We start from the raw sequence: 21,079 nt of genomic DNA on the forward strand, positions 1-21,079 counted from the left end.
AGATGGGGAAACTGATGATAGGACATGTTAAATGACTTGCATAGAGTCACATGGCTAGTAGGTATCTGAGACAGAATTTGAACTCATATTTTTCTGATTCCAAGTCCAGCTATCTAACCACTGCATTACCTAGCTGCTTTTTTGCTTACACTTTTTGCAATAGTGTTTTCTTCTGTCTCAAGTCCCTCCCTTTTCCGAATCATCTTTCAACAGCTGCCAAATTAATCTGAGTATAAAGGTCTTAAACATGTCATTTCCCCATTAGAAACATTCATGAGGTCCCCAATCATTTAGAATAAGAAATAAACCCATTAGTCTGACATTTAAGGCCCTCTACAGCCTGTTTCCAAGTGATCTTTCCAGCTTGATTTTATATGACTTATTTTCTTGTTCTATAGTTAGAGCCAAACTAGACTGGGAGCTGCTTCCCAGTCCCATCTTGCCCTTTTCTACCTCAGCACCATCATCCCATGCTTGGAATGAATTTTCACAATCCTTCTCTTCCCTCAAGGCATGGTTTAGATAATATCTCTTCCATTTAGATTTCCCTAATATTTCTAGTTTGTATCCCCCTTTACCAGATTTTCAGAGCACTTTGCCTGGATCTTTCTTTCTCTCTTTTTTGGTCCTTTTCGTGTTTGACTTTAGCAACATACTTATGTCTATACATTTCATAACCCTAGAGGAACATGTAGTCAAAGTAAATACAATACATTTGATCTCCGATCTAGAAAGACAATGATTAAAGTCCTGCCTGTGACACAAACTAGCTTTGTAACCCTAGACAGATCACTTAACCTCCTCCCTTCTTTATCTCTCAGAGCTCTGGATAATTCTCTAAGGTCATAAGTTGCAGAGAAGGGACCAATTTGCATTGAAACATTTCTTTGCCTGAAAGTTTCCTACACCAATGAAAACATAGGTCTAGGTCTAGATCTAATTCCTGTACTTATCTAGTCCAATGCCTTTATGTCTCTTGATTCAATGATAAGCTTCTTCAAGAGATTATATCATTTTTATCTTTGATTTCCATAATAGATGTTTATTGAATTTCAACCTTGTAAAAAAACAAAACAAAACAAAATAGTAACCTTGTAGAAAAGGGTAGTTGGGGACAGAGCTATAAAGTTGGCCCAATTGGGTTAGAATAACCCAAAAATCTAAGAGGTAGCACCAGGAAAGGAAAAGGAATTAGAAAGGTGAAACAGAAGGAGTTCATAGAATTAGAAAGAAGGTGAAGGCTAAGGATAAAGCAAATGTATAAGAACAATGTGGTAGACTGGAGTAAAGACTGGGGAAGAGTTTCCTGGAGTAGCTACTCAGACTCAGGAGAAGAATTAGGGCATAACATTCAAAATTCATTAATGCTGATGGGCTATTCTGAGGCTAGGACAAGGGGAGATCCTGGCAGAATCGAAAAGGACAGCAGTAGGAGACATTATGCCCAAAATAAGCATCTAGGAGTCAAATAGAGACTAACTTTCCTTACCCCTGAGTCACAATAAGTTAGACTACATATATGGTGCGCAAATGGCCTATTGAAATCTCTATGACTCTGAAAAGAATGCAAGGAAGACTTCTAGTACACTTGGCAAATTTCATATAAAAGGTTTATAGGAAAACATGGATAATAATTGCATAAGATGGGAAGGCATGGAGTTGTATGGAAAGACAAAAAACTTTTTGCAAGTGGTTCCATTGCACTCTGGTGCTGTAACAGGAAATTTTATTAACAGATTAAGAGGAGTTTACAAAACTGCAGGAAACAGGATGATATAGCTAAAAAAGTATTGAATTTGTATTGGGGACTTGGGTATAGATCCTGGTTCTGTGACTTACTACCTGTGTGACCTCGGGCAAGTCTTTTTATTCATCTGGGCTTTACTAAGTTTCCCAATGATCAAACGAGGGGTGTTGCAGACAGTGGGGAGCTGGAGTCAGCCTGGCTCTCAAGGGTGGATTGTTAAACTTTCAGCATGAGCATTTACACTCTGGAAATGGGCAATGCTACAAACTTTTTGTGGGGAAGAGCTAATTGTTAAACATATTAAAATATGTAAAACGTAAAAACCAGCAAACCATTGGTTGCAAGGGTTTTAACCTGCAGTCTGTGGATTAAAAACAATTCTTTGGAAATTATATTTCATTTAATCAGTCTTTTTCATAATCCTACATATTTTATTTAATGCATTCAAAAACATTCTGACAAGGGGTCCATAGACTTTGCCAGAATGCCAAAGGGGTCATATAAATAAAAAAAAGATGATCTGGAGATGATCTCTAATGTTTCTTCCAGTTCCAAATCTATGAGCCTGTGATCTGGATTCAAATGTCCTTACTTTCATGTACTACTTATGTGACCTTGGGCAGGTCACTTAATTCTTCTGGACTTCAATTTCCTCAGATGAAAAATGGGGAGATTAGACTAGGTAACCTCTGAGGTCCCTTTGGTAACTCTTCTCAAATGTAAAGTACAGTTTTCCTATTCTATATCATGAATTCTAAAAATAAGGAGTCATTTACTCCTAAGTTTTCCAATTTTTTTCATCCTACTTGGCTAGAATCATGTCCAGAAGGGCAATTCTTGTAAATCATCCACCATCTGAAAGATGAAACTATCATTAAGATAAGGCAAGGCAAAACAAGAATTTATTTGCTTCTCTTCTGTTGGAGGAGAGAGACAGAGAGACAGAGAAAGTGAGAAAGACAGAAAGAGACAGACAGACAGACACACACACACACAGAGATTTTTAGATAATGGATAACTGAAATAGTCTGAGTTTGTAATCTCATCAACATCTTTTCTATTTCCTCTGTCAAGGTGGTATACAGGATATGCTGATGACAATATTACAGGAGCAGTGTAATCAACACTGCTCCAGTCCATCAACTGGGGGATGACTGAACACATTATGGTATAAAAATATAGTGAAATACTATTGTGCTGTAATAAGTAAAGAAGGAGATGAGAAATCTTCCAGAAAAACCTGGCAAGAGTTGTATGAACTAATGGAGAATGAAGTAAGCAGAATCAGGAGAACAATTTATAAAGACATTATAGAGATGGCATTATAAAGACAACTCTGAAGCCTTAAGAAGTCTGATGGATCCAATGACCAGCCATAATGCCAGGGGACCTATAACTTAACATGCTGTCCCTCTCCTCATAAAGAGGTGATGGATTCAGGGTTCAGAATGAGACATATGCTTTTTGGACATGATCAATGTGAGAATTTGTTTTGCTTGACTATGCATAGTTATCACAAGTCCCCCACCCCCACCCCACTAATGGTAGATAGAGTAAAAGGAGAAAAAAAAAATTTTAACAGAATTAAAAAAAAAAAGAGTATAGAATATGTGTATACATACATAAATATGTATCAATACATGTATGTCTATATACACATACCCTTTCATACACATGCGTTTATATGTGTATGTATGTATATATACACACACACACACACACACACACACACACACACACACACACACACACATATATATATATATATATAGTCAAAAAAAGAAACAAATCTCTTCGTAGAAACAAAGAAATGAAGTGGATGTTAACCAATCTGGGAATGGCTGAAACAACTATGATATGACAATAATGGAATATTATTGAGCAGTTAAGTGATGACTGAGAAACTCAGAGAAACACAGTAAGATTTTATGAACTAATTCTAAGAGAAATAAACAGAAAAGACTACATACGAAAAGTACAGCAATGTAAATGAAGAGATCATACATAGGAAGACAAGTTTTGCCTAACTGAAAAACCTGTGAAAGTCTTGGAGAAGAGATAAGAAGTGGACCTTCCACCTCACAAAAGAGAGGCAGAAAATTACTAGGGTAAAACACCGTCAGATGTGGTCACTATATTGGATGTTTGTGTTTACTTAATTTTCTTTGCCATAAGGGGGGGCTCAATCTGGAGGACAAAGGGCTTGATTTCCTCTCAAAATCTCTCCGTCATGACTACACCCTCTGAAACTAGATTTATGAAAATAATTTCTTTTTTTTTTTTTACAGAAGATATTTCCCAACAAATAACCAAGCAACTCTCCAAAAAATTTAGTTCCTGAAAGACAATTTATTAACTGTTAACAGAGAGAAAAGAAGTATCTTTTCATTTTTTACTTTATGGTACTAATTCCTTTTAAGTTGCTGTGTGACCCTTAGTTCCTTATCTCTAAAAGGAGCTGGAAGAGGATGGCAAACTACTGCAGTATCTTTGCCAAAGAACCCCAAATGGCGGGTGGTCATGGAGAGTTAGACATGACTGAAACTAAAGAACAACAGCAAAATCATTATATACGTTGTTCTTTTAGACTACTTTTTTTACTTTGTATCACTTCATACAAATCTTCTCGTGTTTCCTAATATTTTTTATATTCATCATTCCTTATGGTATAGTAACATGCCATTATGTTCGTATAGCACCATTTATTCACCCATTCATGAATCTTGTGGTGTAAATTTTGCTCCCATCTTTTTGTCATTGCAAACAATGCTGCTTTGAATACTTTTGTACATGTGGATCTTAGGAGAATCTCTTTTATGAATAATTAATAACTTTTCTCACATAAGTTTATATTATTTTCCAGAGTAGTTGAGCAAATTTGGAGCTACACAAGCACTAAACTACCACATCGGTGTTACCATGGTCCTTTCAATAATCAGTTTTCTTAATTTTTCTCCTCTTTGGTAGTCTGATGGGTGGTAGTGATGTTTCAGGGTTGTTTAACTTTTAATTTTCTGGCTATCAGTGTTTTAATTTTTTTTCAGGAAGTTGTTGTTAGTTTGTAATTGTTGGTAAACAGTTCCTCTGCTTTTTGCACTTGGATATGTGGGAATGGTTATTAATCTTACACATTTATGTCTGGATGGCAGAGATATTTAGAGCAAACATTTTTGTCTTTTACTCTAATTTTAGCTGCATTGACTTTTACATGGACAAAAATTTGTAATTTTGTGTATTTAAGATAATCAATTTTGCATTTTATGATCTCTCTCATATCTAGTTAGATATTCTTCCACTTTTCATCACTGTGAAAGATGCATCTTTCCATTCTCCTTAAAGGGTTTTAAAAAATATATACAACATTTTATTTTTGGATGATTTATTCATTACTTAAGATATAAAATATATGATAATCAAAATCTTTTTTTTTTTTTACCAGAGGGCTTTTCAACTCTCCTAGCAATTCTAACAATCACTATTTAGTTGGATTAATGAGTTTATTAAACACTAGATCACTTCATGCATTTGTTCCTATCTCTTGTTCACCTAATCCAATTATCTATTTTTCTGGTTTTTTGTTTATGTTTTGCTTGATAGTGTTTTTCATCATTTTTCTTGGCATTGTATTTTCAGATCTGGTGGGCGGCTGGGTGGTGCAGTGGGTAGAGACCAGTGCAGGAGTCAGGAGGACCTGAGTTCAAATCTCACCTCAGACACTTGACACTCACTAGCTGTGTGACCTTGGGCAAGTCACTTAACCCCAACTGCCTCATCTAGGGTCATCTCCAGTCATCCTGGTGAATATCTGGTCACTGGATTCAGATGGCTCTGGAGGAGAAAAGAGGCTGGTGACCTGCACAGCTCTCCCTCACTCAAAACAAAGTCAAGTGCAAGTCATGTCATTATTTCTCTGATGATACAATCTTCTTCGGCAATGAAGAACAAACACACAAACACACACATACGCACACACACACATTTTCAGATCCAGTAGCACTAAGTCCCTTGCCTCTTAACTATTTCCCCATTTTATTTTTTAATGTAATTCATTTTTTTCTCTTTAAATGAAATTTGCTATTATTTTACTTAATTTTAAGATATTCTACTAGCATATCCTTTTGTTCATTTAGTTAACATAGCATAAAGTTTGTAATTCAGGTACTATTGCATTTTGTTGTGTTAAATGGAATTTTTCTCCCCTTTGGGTTTTATTCATGATATATTGAAAAGCTCATCCTTATTGTGGATTTACCAAAACACTGATTGGATTTTGTTGTTGATTCTCTAAGGTTCTTTCATAAAACCATCCTACTGTCTGTAAATAAGGAATCTTTAGACTCTTCTTTGTCTGCCAATCCCCTAACTTCTTTCTCTTGTCTTATTGCTTTAGCTTACGTTCCAAGAACTATGTCAAATAATAGTGAATCACTTGTATGGAGGAGACTGTTTACTTGTGAGTTTGGCTCCGACATTAATTCCTCACAGTGGGTAAATATTGCACCACAGAGAGCGGTATGCATCTGCAAATCCCTTACAATTCTGTTCTCAGTTACATAACTTAGGACTGTTAAAAATAAGATTCAGTGGAAGGAAACCATATTCATGAGCTGTCCAGCAAAATTTCCACTCTTTGAAGTAATGAGAAAAAGCTTTAAACCCATGGAAAATGCAATAGAATAGTCAGTCTTGAGGTTATCACAGAAGGTGTTAGGAATGTTGATTTAGCATACTCTACAATACTGACACACAGACAGAGCTCCATTAATTCCAACTTATTGTATTATATCGTACTGGTTCTCAACTGTGAAAGGAGAATGTCCTTCTTTTCCAGTTACTGTGACTGACTGGTATTTAACTAGTTGGGTAGAGATAGTTTATCCCAAAAGCCAACAGTGCTCTTTTTAGATGTGCTAGAATATGGCCAGTTGATTATAATGCTGATTTTGTTAACTCTGGTCCACTTCTGTTCTGTATTCTCTAATGCAGCCTATATCTTGCTCCTTCATTGAAATCCTGTTCCCAACTGCACAGCTGCTCCTAGTTATTTACACTCCTAGCCCACCCTTGTCTGACTCACAATCCCCTTTAGGGTGTGGCTGCCATGGCTACCCGCAAAGCCCTGGTAGCTATGTGGAGCTTTCCTATCATGAAAAGAAAGTAGAGCTTGTACAAGTAGATGTTTCCAGTTAATGAATGTGTTAAAGATAATTTACCTGAGTTCTGTTCCCCACCCTACCCCGCCTTCCCAGAAGGGATAATTGTTCACAGGCATTCTTGTCATTAATAGCAAATTAATATTACAGTTTCTTACCAATTATAGAAAAACATGATGCAGTGATTATTTCATCTTGTAAAAATAAGATTGCTGAAGGATTTCTTGCTGTGTTGTTACTACGAAAGTCAAAATCAATGACCTTGGGTTTAGTAAATACGTTTCACATCTGTGTTATTATTCCATTTTTAGTGAAGCCAATACAAAACCAATTATTTGAACCTTTAGATCTTGGGACTTACAGGCATCCATAGAAGTCCACCTCCTACATCTCATCTTGATGTGCAAGGCATCCTGCAAGGTTCTAGGGTCCTCAGAGTTTATGCCCCAGAAGGAAGGCACTGGCAGGTTCTGCCATTCTAGAAGGGCTTCACATATAGTCCAACAGTCCAAACAGGCTGTTTGCCCTCTGAGTGCCAGCATTACCAAATAAACTTGTTTTCTTTCTTCCCAAATGATACCCTTTTCCTAACTTTCATGTTACTGTCAAAGGTACTACCCTCCTAATCACACGAGCTTGTAACCCAGGGGTCATCCTCAATTCCTCAGTCTCACATCTCCCTATTATATACATTCTATAGTCAAATTCTATCATTTCTATCCTCATCACACCTCTCTTGTATGTTTCCTTCTCTCCTCTGACACTGCCACCACCTTGGTGTAGACCCCTATTCACCTCTCAATTGGACTATTATTGCAGCAGCTTGCTGTTTGGTCTCCCTGCCTCAGTTCTCTCTCTACTTCAATCCATCCTCCATTCAGCCATCAAAATGATCTTCCTGCCCATGTCATATTCCTATTCTACCAGTGTCAGTGGCTCTCTATTGCCTTCAGCATCAAATATCAAATTTGCTGTATTAGTTTCAAGCCCTTCATAACCTGGCCCTCCCTACCTTTCCATTCTCCTTGTACCTCACACCCTCACCAGTGACCCTGTTCTCCTTGCTGTTCCTCAAACAAGACCCTTCATTTCCTGATTCCAGGCACTTTTTACAGGCTGTCTCCATGACTGGAATGTTTTACCAATTGGCTTCTGGCTTCCCTGGCTTCATTCAGGTCTCAGCTGATGTTCTACCTTCTGCCAGAAACCTCTCCTGTTCCTCCTTAATCTTAGTGCCTTCCCTCTGAGACTAACCTCAGCTTCTCCTGTTGATACTTTGTACATGGTTACATGTTGTCTCTCCCATTAGACTGTAAGCTCCTTTAGAATCCAGTCTGTTCTTTTGCTTTTCTTTACATCTGCAACAATGCCTGGCCCATAGGCACTTAATGAATGCTTGTTGACCTCAGTACAGAGAGACTTAATTCAGTAGTCAGACCATTTGGAGATGAATTCTTTGGCCTTAACAACCCAGGAAAAAAAAGAAAAAACTAAATCTGTAAGACATTTATAAACTGTTGCTTGTGAGCAGAATCTTGAAGCTTACATGATTTGTATTTATACATTTTTTTTTTTTGCTAAGTGAGATTATAATTGCTTTCCTCTTTGTGAGTAAGATATCTGGATTTGTCCTATCCCACTAGGAGATTGTAAACTCAGTGAGGGCAGGGATTCTATCTTGCTGACCCCAATGAAAAAGAATGCTGGATTTGGAATCATCCTGTTTTCTCTATTACCATGCTAATGAATTTATATGTATACAAAGAGCTTTGCAAACATTGAAATTCTAAATATATATATGTATATATATACACACACATATAGAGACATATATATGGATGTATATTTATATTTAGCACCCAAGTAAGTAAGAAGAGCGACCATTTCATTCCCCTGCTTACAAACTCCTCAGCTAAAAAAGGAAGTCCTTCACTGACTCCAGCCTACCTTCTCAAGCTTATAGCACATGGTTCCCTTTAATGCACTTGCAATGTTTTGACCAAACTAGCTTACTTGTAGTTCTTGGAATTTGCATTCCATCTCCTGTCATCTGTATTATGGCATATCCCCCACATCTGGAATGCAGTCCCTCCTCAACCTGTGCTTTTTATAATTCCTAGCTTCCTGCAAGGCTCAGCTTAATCACTACCTCTCATAGAAAGCCTTTCCTGTTCTCTGCAGGTTGTTAGTTCTTTCTCTTTCCTTTTTAGCTACCTGTATGATGTATCTTTCAATTAAGCAGATGAATTCAGAAACGGCTGAATGCTGAACTCAAAAACTAATAGACAAATGTCAATTTGGCAGGAAGTCTCTGGTAGATTATACTAGGCGTCTGTGTTTGGCCCTGTACTGTGTAATATTTTTATCATTAACCTGGACAAATTTTTTCAATGGATAAATGGTTTTATCAATTAGATAAATTGGATAATATTTTTGTCAATGACTTGGATGAAGATATAGAAAGCAGGATTATCCACTTTGCAGATGAAAGTTAAGAGAGGAAATTAGCACAGTTATTGACAGAGTTAAGATCTACAAAGATGTTGACAAACTAGGACATTGGGCTTAACCTAATAAGATGGTATTCAAGAGAAATATATGTACAGTCCTACACTCTAATTCAAAGAATCAAATTCTGAAGTATAAGATGGAGAAGGTATTTGTAGAGAGCAAATTATCTGAAAAAGATCAAGTGAACTTCAAACTTTATGTGAATCAGTAGTGCAGCCCAAAACTAATGGGACCTTGAGCTACACACTAAGAAATGTGTAGATTTCATGAATAAGGTGGTGGTGACAGTCCTGTCATACCCTGCCATGGCATACAGTTGTATTGTATTCAGTTCTGGGGGCCACAGTTTGGGAAGGACATTGATAAGCTGGAGAGAATTCTAGAAGAGAGTGGGATGATGAAGTGCCTTATGCCCATGTCGTAGGAGGAGGGGGAGGAGGATAAGGAAGAGGAAGAAGAAGATGTGGAAGAAATAGACCAGACTTTCTCCACCTTTGTCTGAATTGGCAGGCCAGGTCCCCAGAGGGCAGATAACATGGTAAAGATAGCTAATGCAAAACCTTCTCCTAAGAACCTGATTCACATCTTCCCACAAGAACACACAGCATTCATGGAAGGAATAGCCTTAAACTTGGACCATAGTAGTAGTGAGGCATGGCACAGAAAGCAGAGTTAGAAGTAATGTGTGGAAGGTACAGAGGGAAATTTAGGCAGTAAAACATTTCCCTAGGGCTGCCTCAAGACATGGCGGATCCCTTACTTCATGCTGAGGTTGGATGAGCATTTGTTGGATATGTTACAGTGAAAGTTGCTTAGGGATAAGATTTAGACTAGCTGGTCCTTGAGGTTGATATAACTCTCAAGTTTTGTGATTTTATTCTTCTAGAATATAAGCTCTTTGAAGAAAGTAGTTAATTCACCTTCCTTGTTGTGTCAACAGCACCCAGCACAGTGCCTGGAACAGAGTAGACACTTTATAAACGCCAATTAGATTTTGTTTGGTTTGAGAGGATGATGGCTTGGCCACAAAGTTAAAATGACAGGAAATGCTCAAGAAAAGCTTATTACCTGAAACAAATATCAGCATGGGCAACCATAGCAAGATGTGCCTATAATCTAATAAATATTTAACATATATATGTATACATTAAAATAAGCACTTATATTTTATGGGCATTTACTTAGAAGTCTTTTGCTAAGTAGATCCCATGCACTAAATTTAAAAAAATCATTGAACCCCAAATAGGTCACTTCCTGAGATAGCTGTACATTCTTTCTCAGAATTACTTGGCAAAGCTTCACAACATAAAAACTGAAGATTAACTAGTTATCAACACATTCATTCCCTGTTGACTAGAAGCCTGATTAATGAGATACTATAGTTAAATTGGAAACATATACCGTTATATGCGAAAAATTTACTAGCCTCAAGGAACTTTAATTGAAATATTGATAATTTCACAGAAAACAAATATATTTTATTCTTATGGATTTCTACCTTCATAGGTTATTTTGATAACATTTTTAGGGGAAATTATAGTTCTGTGAAATTTGAATAAGTTAAGTAGTGGAAGTTGCTTTTACTTTTAGGGATTAAAAATCAGCCCAATTTATTTAAATACTTACCTCTTTTCAGATGAATCTTGAGCTTTAGGTCTTTTTTTCTGTTCACCTGATTCATTCTTAAAATGAAAGAAAAGATTGGTTACATTTTACTTTTCTCATACTTCATATTATTGACTTTTGAGAAGTAAGGTGTAGAAAACATTGACCTAGTCCAGGGCTGGGGAACCTGCAAAGTCTGGATTCAGTCAAAGGGCTGCAACTTGAAGATCTAGTGGGCCACATATGACCTCAAGGCTGCAGGTTCCTTACCCCTGACTAAAGTACCATTATTTAGCAGGAAAAAGTGATTGCTCTATACTAGGAAACATGCCAAATCTTCATTTATTTCCTCCCTCCTGGCATGGATGGGGGTGTGGGTCTAGGTGTGGGTATGTATTTGCATCTGGAGGGGTGGGAGGTGAGGGGAAGAAAGGGGAAGAGAAGTAGGTATGGAGAAGGCACATAGCATGTCTATCTGTATTGCCCCAAATAAAATGCAGGTTGTTAGGAAGGTACCTTGTCATTAGTGAATTATGTATTCTCCTGGGAAATCATCATACTTTACAGAGATTATGTCTTGTCTTGTTTAGGCAAAGATGATTAAGGTAAGAAGCATCAAGGGATCATTGATATAACTTGTAAGGCCACCATGAAAGATAACCCCTAACCATTAATTTCAGTGGTATAAACAAAAAGCTAACATTCTGTAGCCTTTAGAACCAAATAAAAGCATATGTGATATAGGTATATACACACGTGTATATATATATATCTATATGTATATATGTATGTATGCATATCAAACATGCCACAACGAAGTTGTTAGCCTATTACACACAGGTGACCAATAATGCTTGAGATGATTTTACAAGTCACATCTTGGGGTAGGCTCCAGAAAATATTATGAAGCAGGTGAAGTCTGTCTTTGGATTTTCCAAGCTTTACCATTAACTCTAACTCCCTTCATTTTGGGGTCCTGCACTTTCAAGTCGGGTGTGCATACTCCTAGGTTCAGGAGGAATATAAGACAAGTCAGGTCTCTGGCTTTGATATCTGAGAGTTCTACATGTGGTTTTTTTTTTTTTGTGTCTTGTATTTTATGCCTGGAGCAAAAACACTGTCTTGGTATTCCACAATATAACCACTCAGTCTTTATGAAGTGATTTCTATCTGCAGAGTACTATGTTATATGCTAGGGGAGATACATTATTTAGATAAGAAATGGTCCCTGACCTCATGAAGCTTATGGTCCAAAAGTAGGAAATGGCATAGATATGTAGAGCTAGTGTATGGCAACATTGCATAATATTGTTGGTGTTTTGCAACATCATTTCCATTCCATGGATTTTCTATTCTAATAGTCTACTCAGTGACTTTTGTACCTCAAATCATATGATGGCCTTTAGATCTACTAAATCATGTGACACATTGATGGCTCAGTTATCTGGTCCGATCTAAGGGTGAGCATGAGCTAATTAGAACGTATCAGCCTATGTGCCTCTTATGACAGGCAGCAGAGAGGGACAGACAATTATGACTTTGTGAAGCATTTCTGTAAACCCCCACAAATCAACCATTTGCCCTGTGTTTCTAGTCACCATTTTTATGACTCCTCTGTTCAAAATGCTCCTCTCTCTTTTAAAAAAAATGATTTATTTTTAGTTTTCAACATTCACTTTTATAAGATTTTGAGTTCTAAATTTGTCCTCTCCCTCACTGCCCTCTCCCCAAGTTGGTATGCAATCTGATATAGGCTATACATGTACAATTATATTAAACATACTTCCACACTAGTCATGTTGTAAAGAAGAATCAGAACCAAAGGGAAAAACCACAAGAAAGAAAAGGCAAAATACACACAAACAGAAAAAGAAAATATGCTTTGATCTGCATTCAGATTCCATAGTTCTTTGTCTCTCTTGACACTGTTCCTCTCTATGTATTGTCTTCTCCTGCTAGAAAGTAAGCTTCTTGAGGTCAGAGACTGTCTTCTTGCTTGTCTTTGTATTCTAGGAGAAGCTTAGTGCTTAACACATAGTAAACTGTAATAAAAGTTTTTTTAATGCATACATTCACTTAATATTTTGTAAGGTGATTCTAGTTCTTCTATTAAGCAACTATTATCTAGGCTTATATTCAGCCATTTATTTCTCCCCAGATGCATCATCTTTCTATGTACAATGGTAAAATCACAAAGAAATTGCCAAATTTCGTTTTCTCCAGCTTTAGGAGTAAGAAGAGGTTCACATGAATATTTCCTATTTTCTATTGACACAAAGTTCGGTTTAGGGAACATGTATACCCAATACCATATGGTGTGTGTGTGTATGTGTACATATATACATGTATATATGCGTGCACACATATGTATGTGTAGAGTCACTCCACATTATATATGATATTTCTGCATAATACGTATGTATGTATGGATATGTGTAAATGTGTATCAGTAGCTCTTCTACTAGTTATTGGGAGTTTAGGCACTGGGGCAGTCAAATCATTGCCCTTTTTGACCAGGTCAAAATCATATTGAGGGAGAAAATACTCCTCAGAATCTAAAGAATGTCCATTCCCATATGGAGGGCATAACTGGGAATGGAAGTTTACTATAACACTGGAAATATCCAACTTATGGTAAATTATGCTGTTCAGAAAATGATGTAAGGCCAAAGCTGATTGTAGAAGAGAGAAAATGCTTCCATAGACTTGAAATTTTTTTCTACTGAATCATTGGATTTAGAGTTTTGAGAGACCTTAAAAATCATTTAGTTTCACCCCCCTCATTTTACAGATGAGGAAAATGAGTTCCAGAGAGGAAAAGCAATCTGCTGGAGGATATAGTTTCTATCAAAATGAAGCCTAAAAATAGGTAAAGAAGGAGTCCTAATAAATTTCTTTGATGACAAAAATATGTCCCTTAAACCAGGGAGAGCAAATAAAGATAAAGAAAACCATAGACCAATTTCCTTAATGAATGTTGATACAAAAATATTAAATAAGATACTAGCAAACAGATTATAGCAACGTATAACAAAGTTCACACACTGTGACCAGGTGGAATTTATACCAGGAATGCAGAAGTGATTCAATATTAGGAAAACTACAAGCATAATTGACCATATCAATAACAAAAACACCCCCATAAACCATATGATTATATCTTTAGATGAAGAAAAAGTCTTTGACTAAATACAAAACCCATTCCTAATGGACCCTTTCTGAAATGATTAATAGCCTCCATCTAAATCCAAGAGGAAGCATTATTTATAATGGGGATAAATTTGAAGTCTTCCCAGTAAGATCAGGAGTGAAGGAAGAATGTTCATTATCATCACTATTATTCAACATTGTATAATAATTGCTAGTTATAGCAATAATACAAGAAAAAAAGAAATTGAAGAAATAGGCAATGAGAAAACAAATCTATCACTCTTTGTAGATATTATGATGGTATACTTAGAAAACCCTAGAGAATCAACTAAAAAACTAATTGAAATAATGATCAACTTCAGCAAACTTGTAGGATATATAATAAACCCACAAAAATCACCAGTCTTTCTACATACTACAAACAAATCCCAGCCACAAGAGATAGAGAAAATCCATTCAATATAACTGCACACAATATAAAATACTTGGGAGTTACCTGTCAAGACAAACCCTGGAATTATATGAACACAGTTACAAAATACTTTTCACACAAATAAAGAATTAAACAAATATTAATTGCTCATGGGTAAGCCAAACCAATATAATAAAAAATGACAATTCTGCCTAAGCTACTTTATTTATTCAGTGCCATACCAGTGAAACTACCAAAGAATTATTTTATAGAGCTAGAAAAAAAAATAGTAACAGAATTCATCTAGAAGAACAAAAGGTCAAGAATATCAAGGGAATCAATCAAAAAATATCTGAAGAAAGATAGCCTATAGTAGTTCTAGATTTCAAACTATATTACAAAGCAGTAATCATCAGAGCAGGGCAGCTGGATGGTATAATGGATAAAATTCCAGGCCTGGAATCAGGAACACCCAAGCTGAAATCTGGCCTGAGACATTTACTAACCATTTGACCCTGGACAAGTCACTGAACCATGTTTGCCTCAGTTTCCTCTTCTGAAAAATCATTTTGGAAACCAGTCCAGTATCTTTGCCAAGGAAACCGCAAACAGGGTCACAAAGCATTGGACATAACTGAAATGACTAAACAATAATAGTCATCAAAACAACTTGGTACTGGCTAAGAAATAGAACATTGGATCAGTGGAATAGATTAGGTACACAATATGCAGTAGTAGTGTTTGATTAACCTAAAGATTCTATATTTTGGTTTAAGAACTCAGCATTTGACAAAAATTGCTGAGAAAACTGTAAAGCAGTTTGGCAGAAACTAGGAATAGACCAACATCTCACACCATATACCATGATAAGGTAAAAATGAGTAAATGATTTGAACATAAAGGGTGATATAAGTAAATTAGAAGAGTATGGGAAAATGTACTTGTCAGATCTATGGATAAAGGAAGAGGTTATGACCAAAAAAAAGAGAGAGCAGATTGTGGGAAGTAAAATAGATAAATTTGATTACATGAAATTAAAAAGTTTTGGGACAAGCAAAACTAATGCAGCCAAAATTAGAAAGAAAACAGGAAGTTGGGGGAAAATTTTATAGCAGTTTCTCTGATAAAGGTTTCATTTCTCAAACATATAGAAAACTGAGTCAAATTTATAAAAATAAGAGCCATTCTCTAGTTGATAAATGGCCAAAGGATATGAATGGGCAGTTTTCCAAAGAAGAAATCAAAGGTATCCGTAGTTACATGAAAATGCTCTAAATCACCATTGATTAGAGAAATGCAAATTAAAATAACTCTGATATACTACCTTACACCTATCAGATTGGTTAACATGACAGAAAAAGAAAATGACATGCTGACTGGAATGTGGAATAATTGGCATACTAATGCACTGTTGGAGGAGTTGCGAACTGATCCAACCATTCTGGAGAACAATTTGGAACTATGCTCAAAAGATTATAAAATTGTGCTTACCCTTTGACCCAGTAATACCACTACTAGGTCTGTATCCCAAAGAGATCAAAGAAAAGGCAAAAGTACCTATTTGTGCAAAAACAAAAATTTTATAGCATCTCTTTTTGTGGTGGCAAAGAATTGGAAATTGAAAGGATGCTATCAATTAGGGAATAACTGAATAAGTTTTGATATATGATTGTGATGGAATATATTATGTTAAAAGAAATGATGAGCAGAGTAGTTTCAGGAAAGTTTGGGAAGGTTTATATGAACTCATGTAAAGTGAAATGAACAGAACTAGGAGAACATTATACACAGTAAGAATAACATTGTGAGGATGATCAACTGAAAGACTTAGCTACTCTGATCAAGATAATAATCCAAGATAGTTCTGAAGGACTTATGAAAGATGCTGTCCACTTCCAGAGAGTGAACTGATGAACTCTCATTGCAAAATGAAGCATACTTTTACTTTGTTTTTATTTCTTTATTTTGTTTGTGTTTTCTTTTGCAACATGGCTAATACGGAAATATGTTTTGTATGACTTCACAAAGAAATCAATATCTATGCATTCTCAAAGAATTGGGAGGGAGGGAGAGAATTTAGAAATCAAATTTTTTAAAAAAATAAGTGTTAATTTTTTTTACATGTAATTGGGAAGCATTTAACAAAATAAATAAAAAATAGATGTATTTAAAAAATTTAAATGCATCCTGGAGTGGTGGATTGAGAGACAGCCTTTTAGTTGGGGAGACTAGTGTTCAAATATCAGGCTTGTCCCAAATTGCTATCTGTGTGATCTTGGGCAAACCTCATCTACATTCTCATTAAATAATTATTTTATGCTATGATAGAGGAAATTCCCTCAGCAGAAGTTTTAAATAATTTTAACCTGAGTCCCAGAGCCCATGGGTATGAGACTCTCTCCTCATTGGATCGGTCTTCCACCCCTCCTGCTATGTGAGAGTAGGGTGGAATTGGTAAAAACTAGAGAGAGGAGAGCCCTGCTCTTTTCAGACTCTCTTCCACCCCTCATTGCTGCTGGCATGGGACCTTTATTCCACCAAAAAGGAGAGAGTCCCATGTTAATGGGACTCAGGTTAATGGTATTAAAGGACTCATGAAATCACAGGTAATTTTTTTGAATGGTTTATACTAGTGTCTACCTAAAATATATATTTCCACATTTCATAAAATCATTCTCATATCATAAATTCATTTTCGTATGTCTTTTCAGAAAAGGGGAAGTTATTCATCAAAAAACTCCAGAAATTAAAAATCTTTTGAGCTATATCTGTGTCTTTCACCTTTTGAGACCCAAACAAAGACCTTTTCTCCACAGTTGTGCAATGGAATTTAAAGAGAAATTAATTTATGGAACCAAACAAGCATTTCTACAACATAGCACAATAAACGGATGTTTGCGTATGAAACTGCAAATCTACTATGCACAATTTGCTATTTCTTTCAAATATCCAATAAAATTATCATCTGAATTTCTTTTTTTCCTTCCCTTCCCTCACCCCACCCTAGAGATGGCTACCATTAGACACAAATGGGTGTTTACACACACACACACACACACACACACACACACACACACACATTATTCTATACATATTTCTATTTATTAGCTCTTTCTATGGATTAAATTTACAGGCAATGTAGCGATACATACTACATAACAGGCAGTTATAGGAACATGCATTTGGTGGAACAGAAGCCTGATTAGTGAAAATACCAGTTATATTACATACATATACCTTCTACATGAAAGACTCACCATTCTCATAAACAGAGTATTGACTGAAGGTTATGTTTGAAACTCTCTGTAGTTATGCTAGTGATCATTACTAGAAACAAAGCTGAAGAGGCTGCCAAGAACAGACAATGGATTCAGACACCTTATTTCCCATCTGTCTCACAGATGAGGTTCAATTAACTATTCAAGATTTGAAAATCTCATTATTTATGTTTGAAAATCTCACTGCCCCCACACAACTGTCTTTAATTGTAGCCTGCAGCAACTAGAAATGGTGGCTCACTGGAAGAAGAGATTTATTTGCAGAAATAGAATGTCTTATGATTAAAATCAGTCAAAGAGATTAATAGAGAATAAGTACAATACTTTCTAATATGGGAGGTTTTGTTTATCAAAGTTTATTTTCTATTCGAGTGCTTTCATTTTCAAAGCAATGATATAATTGAGCTAAGAGTGCTCCCCTAGGAATAACTTTACTGTGGACAGAAACTTTTTATATGCCAGTTCTCCTTAACTTTTCCATCTCAGACTTGAGACCCACTCTAAAGGCAGCAAGGAAGAGAGGTTAAATAAAGGCTCTGTTTCAGATGATCAGAAAATCTATTCATCTTACAGTGAGTCATTTTTGACAAGATGTGTTTCCATACTTGTATCCCCAACTCCTTTGCCTTTCTGTTTCTATCTTGTTAATCCCTAATTCCATGTGTTCTCTACTGTGAACCTTTTCTGCTTCCACTTCTAAACTACTGAATTAATCCTTGCTGGAGGAAAACCACATGGACTGAGTTTACGATAAATTTTTGCTATGTGAATCCAACTGAGTCTTAATTGCTGCCAAGCAACCCTTTCAGGGGAAATGAGATGGTACAGTGGATAGAATGCCCAGCTCATCTTCCTGAGTTCACATGTGAACTCAGCTACTTTACTAGCTGTATGACCCTGAACACGTCACTTAACCTCTGTTTGCCTTAATCCACTGGAGAAGGAAATGGCAAATCACTTTGGTATCTTTGCCAAGAAAATCTCAAATAGGATCACAAAGAATCAGTCACAACTAGAATGACTGAACAACAAAACCCTTTCATTGATCTTTATTTGTTTGTTTTTTTAAAATAAATTTTTATTTTATTTTATCATAGTTTTTATCATATATAATTTTATCATAGTTATCCTCAGTATCCCTCTTCCTTGCTCTTCCAGAGAGCCATTCTGTAACAGATAGCGTTTTTTTTTAAGATAAAAAAAATCAGTATCCCGTATTAATACATTCAAAAAGTCTGAAAACGTGCAATGTGTGACACCTGTAGACATCTCACTTACACAAGGAATGGGTTCGTAGCATCTTATCGTATCTCTTTGTTCAAGTCATGCTTGATCTTTATAAATTTGTTACATTCACTTTTGAAGTTTTGGGTAGTTCTTTCCATTTACCTTGTCATAGTTATTGCATATATTGTTTCCTTAGCTCTGCTTTTCATCGCATGCATCATTCCTTATATTACATTCATGTACCACAATTTGTTTAGTCATTCCCCAATTGATGGTCATCTACTTTGTCTCCAACTCTTTGGAGTTGGACTTGACCTTTCCAAAAGGTCACATAGCTCCACCAACAATGTATTATTGTGGTTATCATTCCACGACCACTCCAACATGAACTATTGTCATTATTTGTCATCTTTGCCAATTTTCAGGCTGTGAGGTGAAACCACAGGGTTGTTTTGGTTTTCATTTCTCTTATTATTAGTGATTTGTACTATTCTTTCATGTAGTCGAAAATACTTTGCAATTCTTCTTTTGGCAAGTATTTCCTTATATTCTTTGATCATTTATCTATTGGGGATTGGCCATTAATCATTAGTCAAAACACAAACACATATAAAATGTATACATCTTGAATATCAAACCTCTATCAGAGACATTTGATACAAAGATTTCCCTCCCATTTGACCACTGCTCCTCTTATCTTAGAAACAAGATGCAGAAGTTTGTCAGTTTCATGTAATCAACGTTATCTACTTCATCTTTTTTTTGGTTAAGAAAATATTTCATACCCATAACTGTGAAAGGTCTGTGTTTTCCTTCTCTTCTAATTTTTTTAAATAATATGATTTATAATATTAAGGTTTTGTATCCAGTTAGAGTGTATTGTGGAATATGGTGTAAGGTATTGGTCTGGGTCTAATTTCTGCCAGAAGGCTTTCCAGTTTTTATAGCAATTTTAAAAAATTCAGATTTATGTTTGAATTAGATAATGTATGTTTTCTGCTTTATCAAATACTTGGTTGTTGTGTCCCATGGTTTCTGATCCTCTCTTGTCTAGTCTGTTCCATTAATCCATCTCTCTATTTTTTGACTAATACCAGATGATTTTGACGACTGCTGCTTTATCATATAGTTTGAAGTCTGGAAGTGCTATTTCTCCTTCATCCCCATTTCCTTTATCATTTACCTGTATATTCTAGATTTTTTGTTTTTCCAAATGAATTTTGTTACTATTTAATCAAATTGTATAAGCATTCCATTGGTAATTTAATTGGAATAGCATTAAAAGTATATATTAACTCTGGTAGTATTATTGTTTTTATTATATTAGCGTGGCCTAGCCATGAGCACTGAATCTTCCTCCAGATATTTAAGTTCTTTATTTCTTTAATGGACATTTGGTAATTGAATCTATACAAGTCTTATCTGTGCTTTGGAAGGTCAGTCCCCAGATATGTTATACATTTTGAAGTTACTTGAAGTAGAATGTTTCTTTCTGTTTTTGCTTCTTAGGTTTTCTTATTACATAGAAATACTGTTAAGTTTTGAGGGTTTATTTTATAGTCATTTCTTAAAGCACATTGTGAAATATGGGTACGAATTATTTACAAGTATTATAGAATTCTCTCATGAATCTACCAGATAAGTTATCTTTCTGGTCTTCTAGTTTGGGTATTTTATATTTTTCATGATATTCTCCATTTATTTTGGATTTTCTGTTTTGTTAGCATATATGTGTATAATATGTCCTAATTATTCTTTTTGTTTCTTCTAGTTTTTTCCTTGTCATTTCACCTTGTTTATTCATTATTTTATTGGTTTGATTTTGGGCCCTCTTTCATGAGATTAGCTAAGGGCTTATTGACTTTGTTAGTCTTCATAAAGGATAAACTTCCATTTTTATTTATCATTTCCATGGATTTCTTTTGTTTCCATTCTATGCATTTCTACTCTAAATTTTGATATCTCCTCTTTTATGCTCACTTTAGATTTGTTTAAT

The 21,079-nt window shown here is 35.6% G+C and overlaps 1 protein-coding gene across 14 annotated transcripts in view; it reads right to left on the reverse strand.

The window, feature by feature from the left end:
* Positions 1–21,079, reverse strand: part of LOC140501552 (palmitoyltransferase ZDHHC11-like) — a 194,807-nt gene that overhangs the window by 11,823 nt on the left and 161,905 nt on the right. For 13 of the 14 annotated variants that reach the window (XM_072605315.1, XM_072605316.1, XM_072605314.1 and 10 more), the window contains one exon: positions 11,038–11,093. In XM_072605315.1, the coding sequence (XP_072461416.1) occupies positions 11,038–11,093 (56 nt within the window). Of the gene's footprint in view, positions 1–3,545; positions 5,576–11,037; positions 11,094–21,079 lie in introns of those variants that run through there. The other variant, XM_072605328.1, reaches the window with a different exon arrangement.

This window comes from Notamacropus eugenii, chromosome 4 (genome assembly GCF_028372415.1).
Source record: "Notamacropus eugenii isolate mMacEug1 chromosome 4, mMacEug1.pri_v2, whole genome shotgun sequence".
Lineage (NCBI taxonomy): Eukaryota > Metazoa > Chordata > Mammalia > Diprotodontia > Macropodidae > Notamacropus > Notamacropus eugenii.